This window comes from Pomacea canaliculata, linkage group LG6 (assembly GCF_003073045.1).
Source record: "Pomacea canaliculata isolate SZHN2017 linkage group LG6, ASM307304v1, whole genome shotgun sequence".
NCBI classification, from domain to species: domain Eukaryota; kingdom Metazoa; phylum Mollusca; class Gastropoda; order Architaenioglossa; family Ampullariidae; genus Pomacea; species Pomacea canaliculata.
Window position 1 is genome coordinate 3,391,727 of NC_037595.1, and position 18,023 is coordinate 3,409,749.

The window sequence follows — 18,023 nt, forward strand, 5'->3', positions numbered from 1 at the left end:
ATGTGGCTTATTTTAAGAACTGAGAGAAATAACTTTTATTTTCTTTCACTGTAAACTCATTATAACACTACTGAGGTCCTTCAGGTAAAATGGTGCATCGCTAAAAACCAAGAACGAATCAACGCGAGCAAGCAGAAAAGAAAAAAAAATGAGAAGATCAAAAGTATTCCCTCACAATAAATACACACACCATCCCCAACAAGCACACACACAAACAAACAATACACTGAAACAAAACTACATGAGAATCAAGAAATTTTAATAACGATCAGAGCTCTGTCATTGACACAACCAACAAGCAAAGTTTGATTTGTGCAAGCCAAAAACAAACAACAACAAAAAACTTGACATGACCATGCATCCATAGTCTAGTCAGAATATCCTTATCGCAGGACAACTGCAGCACAGAGAAAATGGTTGACTGAACACAGATCACTACTGCAAAAGCGCAAGTTCACACCATGTCAACACCAGCTCACAGTTTGACATTGCAATCTCCACATCAGATGGTCTTATTCTAACATGTTTCTTATCCCCTTCATTGACGCAATGATAAATACTATTTGTTTCCATGACGACCACCAGAGTGACTAGCGACGCCCCAAAGTACGTCCTTGAACTTAGCGGCTGACTAGCGACAGGTTGTCACGTGCAGTGGAACAACAGACTGCTAGCTGCTCGAACTATTTGCGACCAGAACAATTCTTTTGGCACTCTCCACAATTATACTAAGTGTGGGAAACCATTTACCATCCAAAAATATCAGAAGAACCTTTAGCGACGGTAAGGGAAACATTAATGTATGCACAAAGGTGCAGTTGACAAAACTGTGACATCTTGTACTTCCCGAAAAAAAAAAAAATCCGACCATCAAAAACTTCAACATACATCATTCAAAATCTAGAATATTCATAGCTAAAGATGGTAACTTCGGGTAAAAAAAAATTGAAAATTTTAATGTTTACAATATTTCAGCTATAAGAAATTACTCGTCATGACTATATTCAGTTCACTAACCCTTCTCTTTAATCTGTTCCCTAAAATACCAAAAGTTCCTAATAAAGTTAAGGGCAGAGATTACATGAAAAAAAGTGCAGTGTCAAACTTGCATCAACAAGCATGAAACGAGTTTACTTGCTAGTTTCGTGCTCGGTTAACACAAAAGATATTATTCATGCATATTTGTGATGTAATAAACTTAAGGGAATCAGTAGAAAATACAACAATAATCTAAAAGCAAACAAATTTTAAGGAAAACACATTAAACATGCTGTGCGAAAACGCACATACCCCCCCCATACACACATAGAGCTTAATAAAATATAGCCTGAGGAACAGAACAAACAAATTTTCAATATTTACCCTTTTTTGTCTTTGTCCACTTAGTCTGAATTGTTCTCTTAGCAAAGCAAAGCTACCCTCGGCTGTTAAAAATGCCCTAGGCCACAAAGTCTTAGCTTGTCTACATATAATTGTAAATATATGACACAATAAAACTTAATATTCTGATCACTTTTAATATAAGAAACACAGTCAAACTGAGGCTTATTCATGAATCATAACCCAAGTGTGTGAAGGAGTACTAGGTTGTGACTATACATGGCTGTAACTGAATGGCAGTGGGCCAGTGTTTAAAAGAGTGAAGAAGTCCAAGGCTCCAAAACATGCATACTGAACACAAATAATTATGTTTACATCATACAATAAATAAAAGACACCGGAAAATATTACGTCACATACTTTTGAGCACTGTTATCAATACTGCAAAAAAGGTAAAGGACGGCAGCCCCATAACCTTTCAGTGGTTGGGAAGGGAGACGTTGCAAACCACACCGTTCTAAAGGCTATTTTATTTTTTTTCTTTGGATGGTGCCCATCTCCTCCAGCTCATTGCCTTTGCTTCCTGAACCTTCCAAGAGGTCAAGTACCTATTCAACAGCTGGGTCAACTGTCACATGGGTATGGGGTATCACACAACTTATCAGGGCGCCAGTGTTCTTTTTCCTCCACTATTCTTTTTCCCCCCATGTATGTCAAGTCATAACCCACAATACTCAAAATAATAATAATCATGGGAACTTAAAACGCGCAGATTCATGACCAAGATAGATTTCTCTCTCTCTGTGCAAAATAGAAAATCCGCATATAATTTGCAGCAGTATTAATAATTTATGATCAAATTATTCAGTACAATTTTTTTAAATTCATTAAGTGCTATAAAAATACCTAATTCGTGAGGAAGTGCTTATCATGCTACGTGTAATCTTTATTTTAATGGTTACTGAAGATTGGAAAAGATATTTTCAACTGTGCTTTTTATTCTGTTTATACAGTGGATGAAAAATCTGTAAAGCATGAAATAAAAATTGACCATCGCCATAAACAATATTTTATCAACCAGGACGTAAAGCTCATATGATATTTCCTAATGTTCCTGCTGCAAAGGAAACAACAAGTAATGGAGAAAGAAACAAATTCTGTGAGGGTCAAAGAATCATAATAACAGTGGTTACATTCACTCATCTAAATATGTTGGGGAAAACAAGAGGGCCTCTCTTCTAGAAAATTTCTTGGCTTTCACAACCCAGTCCTGGAAGCTCATGAAAAATGCTACATTAATAAGAGTGACAAAACAGCTGAACTTCATTAGCAGTAGACTGGCAATAGTAAGACAATGTAAAATAACATCTTGAAGATTGTAAACTGGAGACACACTATCAAAACAAAGTGCATCAAAAAAGAAACCTTTCATCTCAAACTAATTCACCTTATTGCAACAAAAAGTCCAAACATCAAAAATTGTAAATGTGCTCACATTTCACAAATTTAGATCATAAACTAAAACCTGCAAGTGTTGGAAATACCTAAGCAAAATATATAAGTATAAAGAGAGAATAGAAATCAATATGGACCATCTTCAACATGTCACATTTATCAGTAAGCTAAGATTTACAAATTTATCAAAACAAACAACACTGTAAAATAAAGAAGAAAATCACTAAATACTCATACTGGCTCTATCCCTTACAAATTTTTTTAAATGTGTCTTTTAATAATGACAATAAAAAGATTCTCCTTAAATAATATCTTTCTACAAACTTTCCTTATAAATATTCATAAAACGTTATATTTACATGTGTGGGTAATCTCTAACAGTATTATTATGATGATTTTCGGCTATAAATGAAAACAAAGGTGCCTAAAAGGAACATGTTTCCCAAATTTGTTTGTAAAAATCTTATAGTGATCGGAAAAAACATTCCACAAGCAGATTTATGATAAGTAGCCTCAATTTCATAGTATAAACAAAGTAATACAAAATAATCGTATTATACAAAAATGTCTCCTGCTGGCTCCTTTTATATGGCAAAATTCCATTGCTGCGTACAATAGGGATCTATACAACTATAACAATTACCTGACTAGTTTAATCCAATGCTGTCAATGGTCTAAGACAAGAAAAAATCAAAGCAGAAATCTTCCAGAAAACAATTTTACAACAAGGATGGGGAATGTCTGGCTTCCTGCTCCTATTATTTCATCTGGCCTTGCCAAGGCAACCACAAGCAGGACTTGACATTCAATAATAGTTTGGTTTTTTTCATAGCAACATAAATTTATTTTGAGGGAGTCATGATAATAAATTTTGAGGGTCCAGCAAGGGATGTTTATTAGGGGATAGACAGGGCACATGCAAATACATGGGGCAATTAACATGTATACTAAGGTTGGCTGCCTGTGGCCCATCTGCCTGTATTGCAGTGACTCTAAGGACAATCAGTGCCAGGCAGACTGGGAGAGTACATGTTGCAAAAGTGGTAACACCCTGTGGCAAAACAACGGCTTGACCAAATATAGTAGGCTAATTTTTAAGTTGGTAGTTTTGTATGGTGTTTTAAATATTCAAATGGCCCTTGGCAGAAAAAAGGTCCCCCTCCCCCACAATTGTTTTACAAACTGTGTTGCTAGCATGTCAAAATGATACTAACTATTAATCAGAGTTCAGCTTCAATTTGCTAAAATAATGAGGAGATTACACGATATTTCTGACAAGAAAAAAAATCCCACTTAAAAATTTCCAATCTTAATTCCAAAACATCCAACACCATTCGTCAATTTAATTCTTTCCACTGCCTTTTTACAACAATAAATAGCACATTTGTATAGCGCCTTTTCCCAGAATCAGCCAGACCCAAGGCGCTTTAATAAGAAAAGAAGAAATATGAATATTGAATCTTGAAACTTTTCAGTATTCTTGGAATGCAGCACTTTTTGATGACAGCAAAACATCACAACAGCCACATTCTACAACTAGTGAATTCATATTCCTTGACGCATTGCTTGTAAAACAGCAAATAGCAAGCAAAACTATTGCACATATTTTATCGACAGCTACAACAAGCTAAAAAGCTGGGCTTATTCAAATGCTAGAGACATAAGTTTCAGAATTATTGTGCATTTGGAGGAAGAAACAGGGCAATAGTACTGTCAGACACCAATGATTTTACTCATACTGTTGCCTATGTCTTTACCATAAAATCACAAACATCTCTGTGCAATTCCTTGAAATTCTATGTACATGCATTCTCTTTGTACTTATTAAACGCAAGCATACCCATTTCCATGCACTCATCAAATCCCCATTTCTTCAAACCTGCTTCTCCCATTTGTAACTACTGTGTCATAAGATGTGTTCAAGGTTTCACACAATAAAGTTTCATATAAAACAATGAAGATTAACTTGTCAATGGCAGAAGAAAATTGATGAGTCATACACCTTTACATTATTTTGTTTTCAGCTTAATCTGATTTTAGCTTGAATTCAGTGCTGTCCGACTTCAATGACTATGACTGACATCAAGTGATCAAATGTGAGACAGATTCTAGGATGGGGGAAAAATGCTAAATCCTGTATTTAAACAACGGATATCAAAAAATTATTTACTTGAAAACCTAGCATTTGTGTTGAATCATACAATCCAATGTCTCTTAAAAAAAACAAAAAAACTTTGTTGTTGGGAAACAATAGAAAATCAGCGAAGATGTATGATTCTCATTTAATTTTTAAAAAATACTTTTCAATAAATGAAATATCATTCTAGCATCCCAAGTGTGACCAAGCTAAGAACATCAAATTTGAAAATTCTGAGAAGTCATTAAGTAGGCAGTACATAAGAGGTATTACAGTTATGTGATATGATAAACACTACATGATAATTCATGTGCAATATTGGAAAAGCATGCTGCATGAAGAGGTCTCAACTCAACACACAGAACATCAAACCCCTTGGCACAAATATTTGACAGTCCATGTAAGAGATGATCACCTTACTGAAGACAAACTAGTTTTAGTCAGCTGGGCAATGAAAGATCGAGGGTGAACTCATCTTGCAGAACTCTGGAGTTTGGCAACTCACAACATTACATCTCTTCCTTACTTTCTCTTTCTCACTCACACTCTCCTCATCTCACAATTTTTAAATAATGTATCTGAAGGGTTCTTTTAGCTGTATTACATTTCCATAAAATGTTACGAATGACCATCATTTTTAGCTTATAGGAACAAAATGTTTTAAACAGTGATGAAAGAAACTGATCAAATAAAGAAAAACCTGGCATAAACAACCTTATTTCACTTTAGTTGTCTTTATTTCTCTTATGTTTAGTTTTATATTTTCCAATGTCAAGCCAGCTGACAAAGGACAAAGCTTAAGATGGAATGTGTCTTATATAAAACAAACCATTTAGAAAAAGGAAAGGTCGTAGCCAGGCCTTTAACGTTCAAGTATGTTAACTCTAGATAAAGCCTGAAATGACAAAATATGAATACAAGATAAATATTTTAAATAAATGAGCTCACATTTATTAATCATAATGTTATCAACACTGAAACCTTGCACTGCAGCCATTTGAAAATGTTATTGCTTTTTACAAATAGTCCATTACTAATTTCCTCTAAAAAATATAAATTTTAGATGTCTGAAAAGGTAAAGACTGCATAAACCCTAATGTTTACCACTGCCAATGAAAAAGTGTTTTCCAATAAAAAATGGGCAATAGTCTTTACTTAAGCAGTGTATAAGCTGGTGGTACAGCACAGAGGGGGTTCTATACTTAAGACAAATGCAACAATTCTACTAATTCCACCAGACAACTGCAAAATCTAGTTTTCATTCACTGGATAATCCATTCCAATGTCTCAACTTTACTAATGCACCATACTCTTTGGATTAAGGCAGATGGTAGAAATACTAGACTTTGACAAGGTCTTGGAAGAGTTATGTCTTTGGGGATGGGGGCTTAGTAGTTCCATTGAAACAGCTTCTTTAAACAGTTATTTTTAAAATGTCATCTGCAAAAAAATGTGAGCATCTTTTTTGATGACAAAAATGTAACTACTTTTAGGATTAAATTATTGTATTACACAACTTCTAAAATAATGAGATAATTCCATTTATTTAATAATGCACAATACCCTGGACCCTATATAGCCATGTTCTTTTTAGACAGCAAAGATAATGTTGTAATGTCTTAATCCTGAAAATTGATGAAAGTGGTGAATGAACCTGGAGTTGACAGTTTTGTTAGATTTTGATTATGCTGTCCCCTTGGATATAAGCTTAGGGACAAAGAAGAATAAATTCAGATTTCATGGTCAAGATATTACAAAAATGGCATGCACATCTACTAATACATAATGCTCTAATAAGAAATGATATAAAAATCTCCTGGAGTTACATGGAAAAAAATATGTTTACAAAACAAAATCAGCATACTTAGTTCACAAAACAGTGTGAAACGCACTAAAATTAACAAATGATATTATAAGCAAAACAATCACTGTCATTCAAAAAACTGTTCTATTTGTGAACAAAATTTTGCTTCTTTTTTTTTCTTTTTTAAAATTAAAAACTTTTAGAAGCTAGAGGCAAGAACTGACAAAAATACTTGAGATTTCTTTCCAAATCATAAATGTTTAGTTTTAGGCAGCAGTCATAATGTTTCAAGAGTGAAAAGAGATAAAACAAGCTTATGGCAAGTAATAAGACAGGTTACTGACAACCTCTGTGGGTGACAGAGAGACAGCCATCAATATATTACTGATTTCTGTGTTAGATTACTCAGTTCCGCACAGTGGTCACTGAAATGTTGAGTTGCACTAAAACAAGCCTTTAACGTGTCACTGTAAGGAGAAGCCTGCTCTAGAAAAATTAAAACATTACCTGAACTACATAGACACTGAGGCACTGCATGCTGGCCTAACTAACACTGGATGTGCAAAAACATAGGTGGATTTCATGGAATAATCATTCCAAAGAAAAAAAAGCACCATGTCTGTTACAATTACAATTACCAGAGCAATCAGATCCAAAGAATTCATTCTTCGTTCAGGGTCAACTATCAGTCAAGCCTATTTTTTCTCCACAAACCTATTCAAATGAGTATACAATGAATGTTTTAAATCAGAAACAACATGGGTCACTAAGGTAAATGGCATGAAAATGCTTAACAGTTTTCCCTGTAAAACTATAATTAAAAGATAACATTAACAACATCCACCTCCTTCAGCTTCTCCTTCAGCAAGGTGAACTGTTTCCCGGGGACGTGCAAATCCAGGTTTCACACCATCCCAACCATCCTCCATCCTTATATGGCCATCCTGCAGGTGCTGATAAGTGTCTTTTGCAATCTGGGAGAAGGCCTCCTCTATATTCTGACCTGATTTTGCCGAGGTTTCAAAAAACTTCAGTCCATGCATTTCTGCAAACCGGCGACCCTCTCTGGCAGTGACCTGACGAGCATCTTCCTTATCGGCTTTGTGTCCAAGGACCAAGAAAATGGCTTTGTGGGGTTCTATATGGTTCCTCGCCTCCTCATACCACTCTCTCAGATTTTCAAAGGTACTGCGCTTGGTGATGTCATAGACAATCATCACACCCACTGAATTACGATAATATGAGCGAGTGATAGACCTGCAACACCAGATGTGGAATAACAATCACTGACCAGCTAACAGAGCTTTAGTTTTCATTATGTTTCTTTCAGTCTTATAGTGAAGAAGTATTATGAGTATCTTTTCTCAGACAAGGACTACTTCCTACACTTTGAGCCAAAGCAGGATATAAAATGCAAAGCAGCATCTGAGAGATATCAAAGGAATTATATATAAAAAAAAATGCTTCCATTAAGACATTTCGCAATAGCATCCTACACTCTTTCACCCTTATCTGTAAATTCTGATGAAGAATACCTAACAATTATAAGCTGTATAAAATTGTTGCCCACTATATATATCTGCATCTAGGTAACCGTTTGATTATAATGTTCTTATTTAAGAGTTTTGGGAGTGTTAAATGGCTTTTGTGTTTAATTTTGATCGTTACTAAATGCAGGTCTCTCAGCAACACGTTAACAGATTTGTGCTTCTGCCTCCTACCACTGCCTGCCGAGAGTGGCTGGGCAGCTCATCTACTAACAAATAAAAACAAAACTGACAATGCTAATCACTGCTGAGTGCTTAGTTTTATGCTGTTAGTGTCATGAGGCCATTTTGAATAAATTACTCTCATACACAGACACACCTACCGTTATCCACTAAACACAGCCTTCTAGTAAAAATCAGTTAGACAGAATGTTCAGTTACCGAAATCTTTCTTGACCAGCCGTGTCCCAAATCTGTAGTTTCACCCGAACACCTGGCTTTACTTCCATTAAACGTGCGTAGAAGTCCACACCGACTGTGGGATCACATGCATCTTCGAACTTGCCATCGGTGAAATAACGTAGAATCGACGACTTTCCCACGGTACTGTCACCAATTAAAATAAGTCGGAACTGATACTCAAAGATTGGTTCACACATTGTTGTTCTAGTTTGTCAGAAGCTAATAAATCAGTTCATTATCAGTGATAACACCGCAGACATCTATCCAGTAGCAAGGCTGTTGCAAGTGCTCGCAGTTTTTTTTTCTTTCTTTCTTTTTTTCACAGGTTAGGGGAGACAATGCTATCCACTGTGCGTCGTCTGCTTTAGATCCCAACACCAATACAATCAGTCGATTACTTTCCCCCTCAAATCGCAAGCGTGTGTTAACAATCATTCATTCAGAATCACCTACTGGGATGGTTCCCAGTTTAAACATCAAAACTCCAGTTTCTGGATGAAAAGTATAAATAGAAAAACAACTGACGTCCGCGGAGTATGACTGAGTTCGGATGTTTGCCACAGTTGCTTACAGCGGCACCTCTTTTGGTTTATGTGGACACGGCTTATGCACCAGATTTTACACGAATAAAAAGGAATCTGAGCTAGGTTGTTTGAATATTCGTCGTGTCTCCTTTCCACACCAGAAAAAGTCGGCATCTTCCGTTTATTCCGCGAGACTGTGAGGCATGTTTAGAGGGAGGCTACTCCATTAGACACTCGCAAGTTCATTTGAACACAGTCGATATGACCCCGAACTAATCTCTTATATACGTCCGTGATGTGACCACCGACGACAGAAATTGTTAGTCCATAAGTTTCACACTTTAGCATCTTTTAATTTGTTTATATATCAAGTCAGAATTAAAAAAAACCCTATGATTTATGTTTTCTATCTTAATTCCATATCTCATTACACACGTCTACCTTGTAAAGTGAAACATAATGCGAAGAGGAGTTTGCATGCCTATGATCGAGGTGATACGGTCGACTAATATCGATAAAGAAATTGCCAACTTAAAAGTGAAAAAAATAGCAATTGCCCGAAGATTAACGTAATCATCGCGGGGTTTTTTTCGCATCTTAAGTAGACAACAACAGTTCATTGTTTAATTGTAGCGTTATTGTGTGTGTGTGAAAGGGTGTATTAGGACGGACTGGCCGGTTGATCATTACTGCTGTATATCTTGATCTTGCATTCTCTGCTTCGAAAATAATTTTTTTTTTAAGGACGGCAATTAAGAAAACAGATAAAATAGATCTGAGCACTTTTTTCAATCAATGAATAACCTTGCACAAATTCAGCACTTTAAATGCATTTGATTTTTTAAAAAAAACTTGAAAGCTTTATTTCCATAACCAGTGAAAACTAAAAAAAACTGTAACATGGAGATCACAATATATATCCTTGCACAACAAGGTGAGCACAAAAATCTGGAATGTTTCACAAATTAGAAAGACTTCACTGGTACAATCAGTTTTTAAAATATGAAACTGTCAAGCTCTTTTCTGCTTTATGTGAACATAACAATAGTTCTTAACATCATGAATACAAAAATATCAGATATGTTCACATGCAAGGGTCTATAAAGTGTTTTACCAAAGATAAAAATGGACACACAGAAATGAGTCATTTTCCTCTTTTTCTCACCACATACACATTTGCATGCTGCACACAAAATATAGAATGAACCATACCAGAACAGTTTCACAAAATACATCTACATATATAAACTATATGAGAGACAATAAGCAACCAGATGATGCAGATCTAGCTAAGGTTATGTTCTCTGATATTTTTTTTAACCGGGATATAATGATACACACTTTCTGAATCATTATACTTTACACGATTTGTATGCAAGGTAAGATTTGCAATATACTCCAAAAATCTGAGTGTTATTAAAGCAAATGCCATTTTAAAATTCCAGTTAAAAAATCCTTGTGCACAATACTGGAATGGCACTTAAAGTATGGCAAACTCTCAAACATGCTCTAAATAGTTTAGCAAAAAGATATAAAATAAAAAATTTCAATACCCTTAAGTACCTGGCAAATAAAATGAAATGCTCAAGTTCTACTTTTTTTTTATTCAAACCTTTTTTACTGCTAGACACACATACCAAAATTACCAAGGAATGTTATGTACTATTGAACTAGGCTTGGACATTAATAAACTAGAATCACAATCTAAGTTGTTCTTACAAATTTTCAGACATCCATCATAAAATATCCAAAAATTATTTGAGAAAAAACACTGTAGCTCTTTTAGAAGAACATGCTTCCACCTAATGGATACTTGCATGTAAAACTTAATGGGATTTGAACATTATTATAATAATCTATAACAAATACTTCTCTTTTCTCTCTTTATGATCACTGATATAGACTGGATCAGGTATCCTTGAGTTCAGATCTAGTCTCAGGCATGTTATTCTTTCTTTGCATATTGCACTTGTTTACAAAACACAACCCCGTCCCACCTCCATATTCTCTCCTACCATTTGTAGATGTTTGACATGACCATTTGACGAGGAACAATTCTAATTTACATCAGGAGGATATTTTTTTTATCCTTTAACATGTTTTGCTGGAAACAGGGCTACTCTGGCTTGATATAAGGCTCCCACATCAGCATGTACTCTCTGGGAAAAATGTGATTGTCTTATATTACTATTAATGGTTAATCATGCATAATCTTATTAGCCATATCAAGTATCTTACACAGATTTATTAAACCCCAATAAATCTCTACCTATATTATTAGCTACATCACCTTGTTTACCCCATCAGCAACAAAACTCTAAAACAGACTGCTCTCTGCATTTTTGTTTTCTACTTGGATTTGTGGTGCTTTTAGTACTTAATGTACCTGTTCCTTTTATGACATCATCGGCATTGTGCTGGACAGTTTCCTCACCTGTGGTTTTTTTTTTTTCCTCTTTTAACATTCACTCATCACTGTTACTCTTCTCTGGCTAACGCCATCACGGTTTCTTTATTTTCACAAGTCATTCTTGTGATAGACTTTTTATCAGTGCCAAACAGTCATTTATTTACACATTTTACTGTAATTTCTAATTTGTGATCATATAGAAATTCTCCTTATGATTTGATCTATGTGTCTGATTACATATCTATTCTACTCTAGTCCAATGACTTTCCAATCTGTAGATATATCTCACCATTATCTTGGTCTATGAATGCCATCCAGCAGAAGAACGGCCTAGCATTTCCATTAACTTCATAGAGCCACAGGAATTTTCTGTTGCATTTTTTTTATTTGTAATGCGTGGAGAGCCTGGCTTTGGCTGGGTTACCACACTATAAAAGCTTACACCATTATTATTATTTAGTTATATTATACATGCAGTTACAAAAAATCAGTACAAAGCAGAAATCACACTCTATATTAAGCAACAAGGAACATATTAAAGAAAAGAATGCTAATGACACATTTTGTGAACAATGTGAGTAGATTTCATTTTGTAAAAATGTGAATTATAAACATTCTGAATGATTAAAAAAAAAAATATTAGCACAGAAATATGCTAATGGATTTCTTGTGGCTTAATGTACCCCGATACCAAATAAATCAATTGGATGATGTCTTAGTCTTGACCCTCATCAATTTCCAAAAAAAAAAAAAAATATGTTAACAAATCTCTAACGAAAGCTAAAAAGGAAAAGTCCAAAGCATTTATTCACGATCTAATATGTTTGGTCTGTTACATCAGGCAAACAGCAACAGCACAAATATAAGAAACTTTTCATTTTTGAAAACTGTTTATAAAAAGGACCAGAAGACTGACAAGTCTACTGAAGTAGGAATATCATAAATGAGGTGAGGTCTATAGGACTTAACTAACTAGATGAAGAAAACCAATTTGCTATAGAACAGAAAATGCTCCATCCATGGGTGGGTATGGCTGGCTCAAATTTCGTGTCACTACTATCAGTCTGCAGGCTGTTCAGAGAGAGTTTTCAGTTGTAGGATCATCCACAGGTTAAAAAGGTCAGTGGATATGCCTGCGTGTAGAGTAGTGGAGAGGGTTGCAATAAGTCTCTCAAAGTTACTTTAGAGTCAGAAGATCAGAACTAGATATTGCTGGGCAAAGAAAGAGCAATTTTAATGTCAGCTTAAGGAAGAGCCCGAAATCTCACTTTTTTAAGTGGCTGCAGAGCTAGATCTAGAGCTAGTTCTTGTTTGGTTCCTATTTGTATGGAACTTGTGCTTAGGGTCTTAGCCCTTGTAAATTTATGCGTCGCTACAGGACAGTCAGGGGTCTTCAATGACTATGCTGCATAGGAGTATATCTGCTACTTGTCCAAGCTGGACTTTCGTACAGTTAATAGACCATAAACAATCTGTGAATTACGAACAATGTGAATTAAATATGGTCAGCAGTGAAGCTTACAGCTATAATGCCACAGGTAGTTATGCAAGCTGGCCACGTGATTTTTGTATATAATTGGTTAAACTGTTTTCTGTATGTTATTAGTACTATTGCACATTTTATCCTACTTAAAAACACCTATTTCTTACAGGATGTTCTTGATTGTGTTTATGGGAGTAATTGCATTGGAGTATTTTAACTTCTATAAAACATCCACTGCAACAACAGGTCCATTAGGCTAATGCAGAGCTGCCTAATAAATACTATAAAACAAAGTAGTATTTCCATACCTTCTCTGTGCACAGAGAAGGTAAAAGCAAGCCCAAACTTGTCTGAACTTCAGCCATCTGTGTAGTCCCTTGTTGGCGTGACATTCATCTGCTCCCAAGTTCCATGCTGACATATATAAATGCTAAAACTTTTAGTAAAAATTCTTCTTTCCTTTATTTTGCTATTGTCAGGACAGTAGTTGTTCACAGCACTTGTGCCGCTTTGAGTTTTGTCACTCTAGTTCCGAGTCTGATTCTGCCAATGTCTCCTGTTTACAAAAACAAACCAAAAACAAACTAAATAAAAAATCAATTCATAATAGCACAATTCAATTCATAATAATTGACTATCATCATAAGAACATATTACAAAAAGTACTAAATTAATGTATTTGTTTAATCAATAATAAAAATCTCATCTAACTTTAAATATATACTGCTTTTTTTTCATTGTGCATTTTCATGCATTTTAAGAGAAATGCATCTTCCACTAAGTTTGATTTTTTTTTTTATGTTTACTTTTAGATTCAATAACATAACATAAAAATATTTGCATGAATTACATCTCAAAATCTTCCTGAATAACAATAGGATATGGAAACAATGGATGCAATTGAATTAAAGCATTTTTGCACAGGAAGAAACAAGACTTACAAAGCCACCCTGGTCGATAATCCAGCTTGAAAATTTGTCACTGAAGTACCTTAAAGTCATTTCTGTTACTTCTTTTGTAGCCGCAGAGCTACGCCCAACAGCTTTCACAACCATTTTTGCTGAGTAGAACAACAATGCAAGATGGTTCCAGCTTACTTCATTACCCAGAGAATGCTGAATAGTCTTTTCAAATCGTTCATATGTTTGTGCTTTGGTCTGCTCAACTAACTTTTCTGCTGGAGCATCAATCTGAAATCAATGATACATGGATAGCGAATCAATATCAAGAAAATTACCATTTATGAGACAGATTTTTTTCCACTTATAATACTGATTTCTCTCTGAGAAATGTACTTTATCAACAGCGGAAAAGAATTTAGTGATGACTCTAGAAGTCCATAATAAAATTTGTTTAATGCTATGGATCAATGTTATTACTGCTGAAACGCACGTTTACATGCTATTTCATCAAATCAACTAGTGATCCATATTCACTTTTTACCATCTGTTAACAAAACTCGAATTTTACAAATATTATCTAGAAAAAAAGAATGGAATCATCTCATTTGATACAAAATAGGAAATGTCATCTTTGCTTTTATCTTCTGACCACAATGTCCCCAAAATTTCACTTTCTTGTCTGAAAACAAGACTTAATTCAATTCTTCCATTAAGGGATGGTCAAACTGAAAGCAATATCCAAAAAATAAAAAAAAAGCAATTGACGTCACTAGGTATCTTGTTATAGTACATGCAGAAGACTGTTAACGTACTTACTTTATGTGAAAGTTCATCTCCTTTGCGTCTTAAACAATCAATAATTTCTTTCTCTAGGTTCTCTAGGTCAGTTAGGCTAACAGCAGCTGGAAAAAAAAAATCACAGCAACATTATATTCATAATCATGTAACAATCTAATGCTTTTGCCTAAAGAATCTGCTAAAACACCAATTTAGTTAAGGCAGAAGATGTGTCTGTAAATATTTTTAGGAATGTGCTTGCTTTGTGTCCATACGTCTCCTAGGTTCATTTTCAGCCTGTATATTTGTGTACTTCATGCAGGAGGGTGGTAATCTGGTGGTGATTAGTTAGGACAATGTAAGGGCAAAGCTGAGCACGAAATGACAGACGTCATAGTTGTATGACATCAAAAGACTAGTTTGACGTGAGGAGAGAAGCACACTGGTGCAAAAGCCATTAAAAATGAAGGACGCGACATTTTTCCTGGTGCTGTTCCTGTGTCTGATTTGAGTGAGTGGAAGTTTAAGCCTCATCAACATCACATCACAACACCCCACCACTTGGTTACATTCACTTTCTTTTTATAAAGTGCATCACGCCTATTTTAAAGCAAGGAAATAACTATAAAAACTAGTTATAGCAGTCATATGAATACAGTCACAAGACCTACCTTCTTGATATCCTGTCTTGTGGTGGGCCTCTGAATCTGAAAGGCCAGTTTCAGCACTGAATGCATCTGCTATGGTGATCACCTTTTGGGCAACCTTGGAGTATAATTTCTCTTTCTTTTCAGAAGTTTTGTTTTTCAGAAGTTTTTCAGAAAGAACACCTCCACCTAAACCTCGCCGAGCTCCATTATTGTCATCACCTGAGAAATGAAGAAACACATTAAAAAGAAAATAAACACCAGCAAGACTGCCTCTAATGTGCATGCTGTATTTGTTTTGTTTTAATTGTGGCAGTGTGAAGACAAATGGTCAAAATTAACCACTTTGATCATACTGCTTTTCATACTTTTTAACCCCACATGTATCAGCATAGTCTTTTTTTAAATGAAATAATTCCCACAAAGGGTGAAATAGATAATAATAAAATGCATATAATAAATGTAATATGTTCAGATTTTGTACCTATATCTTTGTAGGCAGAGCATAAGATGCAGGAGGGATAGGTGTGTTTAGATAAGCCCAAATGCATTATATTCAATGATCCTTTCATTTACTGAAAATGAAATACTATGTTAAAATTAAACATTATCAAAATATAACTTAAATTACCTGGTGCAACTGTACTTGTTGATGTACACTACATGTTCAAAAGTGTCATGCTGCTATGTATTCAAAAAAATATTCCATAGTTTTAACCTAATATACATACTGTCTTCTTGCCAAGAACCATATCCATATAGCAACTGAACACGTCCCCCTGATGGAGGTTGGGGTGGAGCCCGTCGAGGTGTTGGACGATGAATAGGTGAGGTCAGGCCCGTTCTTACCCCCCCGCGGGGCCCGAGGCATAGGGTATGTGCGGGGCCCTTGACACCACGATCGCCACGGTTGTTATTTAATGAAATGTGCGGGGCCCTAGGCAGATGCCTCGTCTGCCTGCCCCTAAGCACGGCCCTGGGTGAGGTGGTTCCATTGTTTGAATATCCTGAACCCACTGTCACCATAGGTCGAGGGATCTGAAAAAATATAGTGCTTGATCTTTTGTCATTTCCAGAAGCATGCCTGCTTCTTATTCTGCCGTCATCGTCCATAAACTGAATATCCTCTCCTGGATAATCCAAGACATTCTTGGAACTGGAAGAAGAGTTCCCAAGGGCTGAACCAAAGAAATGAATGCTGCTGGATTTGTTGCCACTGTCATGATAAGAGCCTGTGCTTGTGCTTTGGGGAAATGGGGATGGCGACGCTGCCATAAGGTATCGATGGTGTCTGTCAGGAGCAAGACCATATCTTACTTGCCCACTTGACAACTCCAACTCCCACTCCTGACGAACTTTCTCCTTCTTATTGGAAAGGGACCTTCGGATATATTTCATCAAACCCATTCCAGCAGAGTTCTTACGTCTGCCAATCTCTTTCTGAGGTAACTGACTGCCATTTTTCTCCTCACTTCTGACACTCTGGCTACCATCATTGTTGTCTTTCTTTGTTGAAAGTCTCCTGACAACACTTTCCACCACACCCTTCTTCTTCTCCTTTTCTTTATGTTTCGGAGAAGCCTTCTGTAAAGTTCTTCCCTTTGCATCACCTCTGTCTTCATCTTTCAGATCTCCATTTCTCTCTCTTGCCTGTCGATGAAAAGCATGAAGCAATCTGTCTTTAGCTTTGCGGAACAAGGTTTTCTTTCTGCGTTTATCAGTTACAGAAGAGCTGTCTCCCTCAGTATCTGCTGATGAAATGGAACCAGCATCAGCAGAATGTTGTGTATCGCTAGTTTTCCTTCCAAGCGTGTTCGCATCTCTTTGTTTCAAACCTTGATTGATGTATTGCCTTGGATTTGATGGCAAAGTATGAGGTTTTCTGTCTTCCAAGACAACTTGTTCACAAAAATTATCAACCGGTACTTGCACAACTTGGCTGGGCAAAGGATCTGTTCGGCGTCGACGATGAGGATGACCAGGAAATTGATCTTCCAGTCGCTCTGAAAAAAGTTCCTCAAGAATTCTGGCAGCATCTTCATAGAGTTCATGACGCGAAGGTTTTTTTATCTTGACATGCTGTGCATTTTTTTTCACATCCATCAGCTGAAAGACACAAGAAACATAAATTAAACAAAGGACAAATGTACTATTTGTCTCATGATTCTATGATTCTTGAAGGATGCAAATTGTATATTCATGTCCATTTTGATGTATTTGTTCTTAGCAAAAGTGCACACTTAATTTTTAAAAACCCTATTTTTCTATTTTCAGTTATTTTGACTCCTGGATAATTGTAGCAAAGTTATGCATATCCCATACATCAGGCATGTTAAACTAAGAGTCCCCCAAGGGTCACACACGACAAGTAATGGAAGTCATTTAATAAAAAATTATTGCAGAATGCATATAAATGGTTTAGTGGATAGCCACAGTCATGAATACAAAGTAATGAAGTAATTTAACAAAAGAAAAAATAATAAACAGCAACAAAGACTTGTATGCAACAGTAACAAATACATTGTACACACCACAAATTACCACAGTTCAAAATGAACATTTATTTATGACTATTTTCAGTGTTTGACACCTTTTTTATATGATAATTTTTGCTA

At 35.6% G+C, this 18,023-nt stretch overlaps 2 protein-coding genes across 2 annotated transcripts; both read right to left on the reverse strand.

The window, feature by feature from the left end:
- Positions 1–241: 241 nt before the first annotated feature.
- On the reverse strand, positions 242–9,063 carry LOC112566251 (ras-related protein Rab-39B-like). Its single transcript, XM_025242305.1, has 2 exons — positions 8,645–9,063; positions 242–7,973 (listed from the first exon to the last, which is right to left on the reverse strand). Exons 1-2 carry the CDS (start codon positions 8,860–8,862, stop codon positions 7,547–7,549), a joined length of 645 nt encoding a protein of 214 aa, XP_025098090.1. The 5' UTR covers positions 8,863–9,063; the 3' UTR covers positions 242–7,546.
- A 963-nt stretch (positions 9,064–10,026) lies between these two features.
- LOC112567110 lies at positions 10,027–16,704 on the reverse strand. Its single transcript, XM_025243656.1, has 5 exons — positions 16,140–16,704; positions 15,433–15,630; positions 14,801–14,886; positions 14,024–14,272; positions 10,027–13,638 (listed from the first exon to the last, which is right to left on the reverse strand). The coding sequence occupies exons 1-5, from the start codon at positions 16,681–16,683 to the stop codon at positions 13,603–13,605; spliced, it is 1,113 nt and encodes a 370-aa protein (XP_025099441.1). The 5' UTR covers positions 16,684–16,704; the 3' UTR covers positions 10,027–13,602.
- Between the last annotated feature and the right edge of the window lie 1,319 nt (positions 16,705–18,023).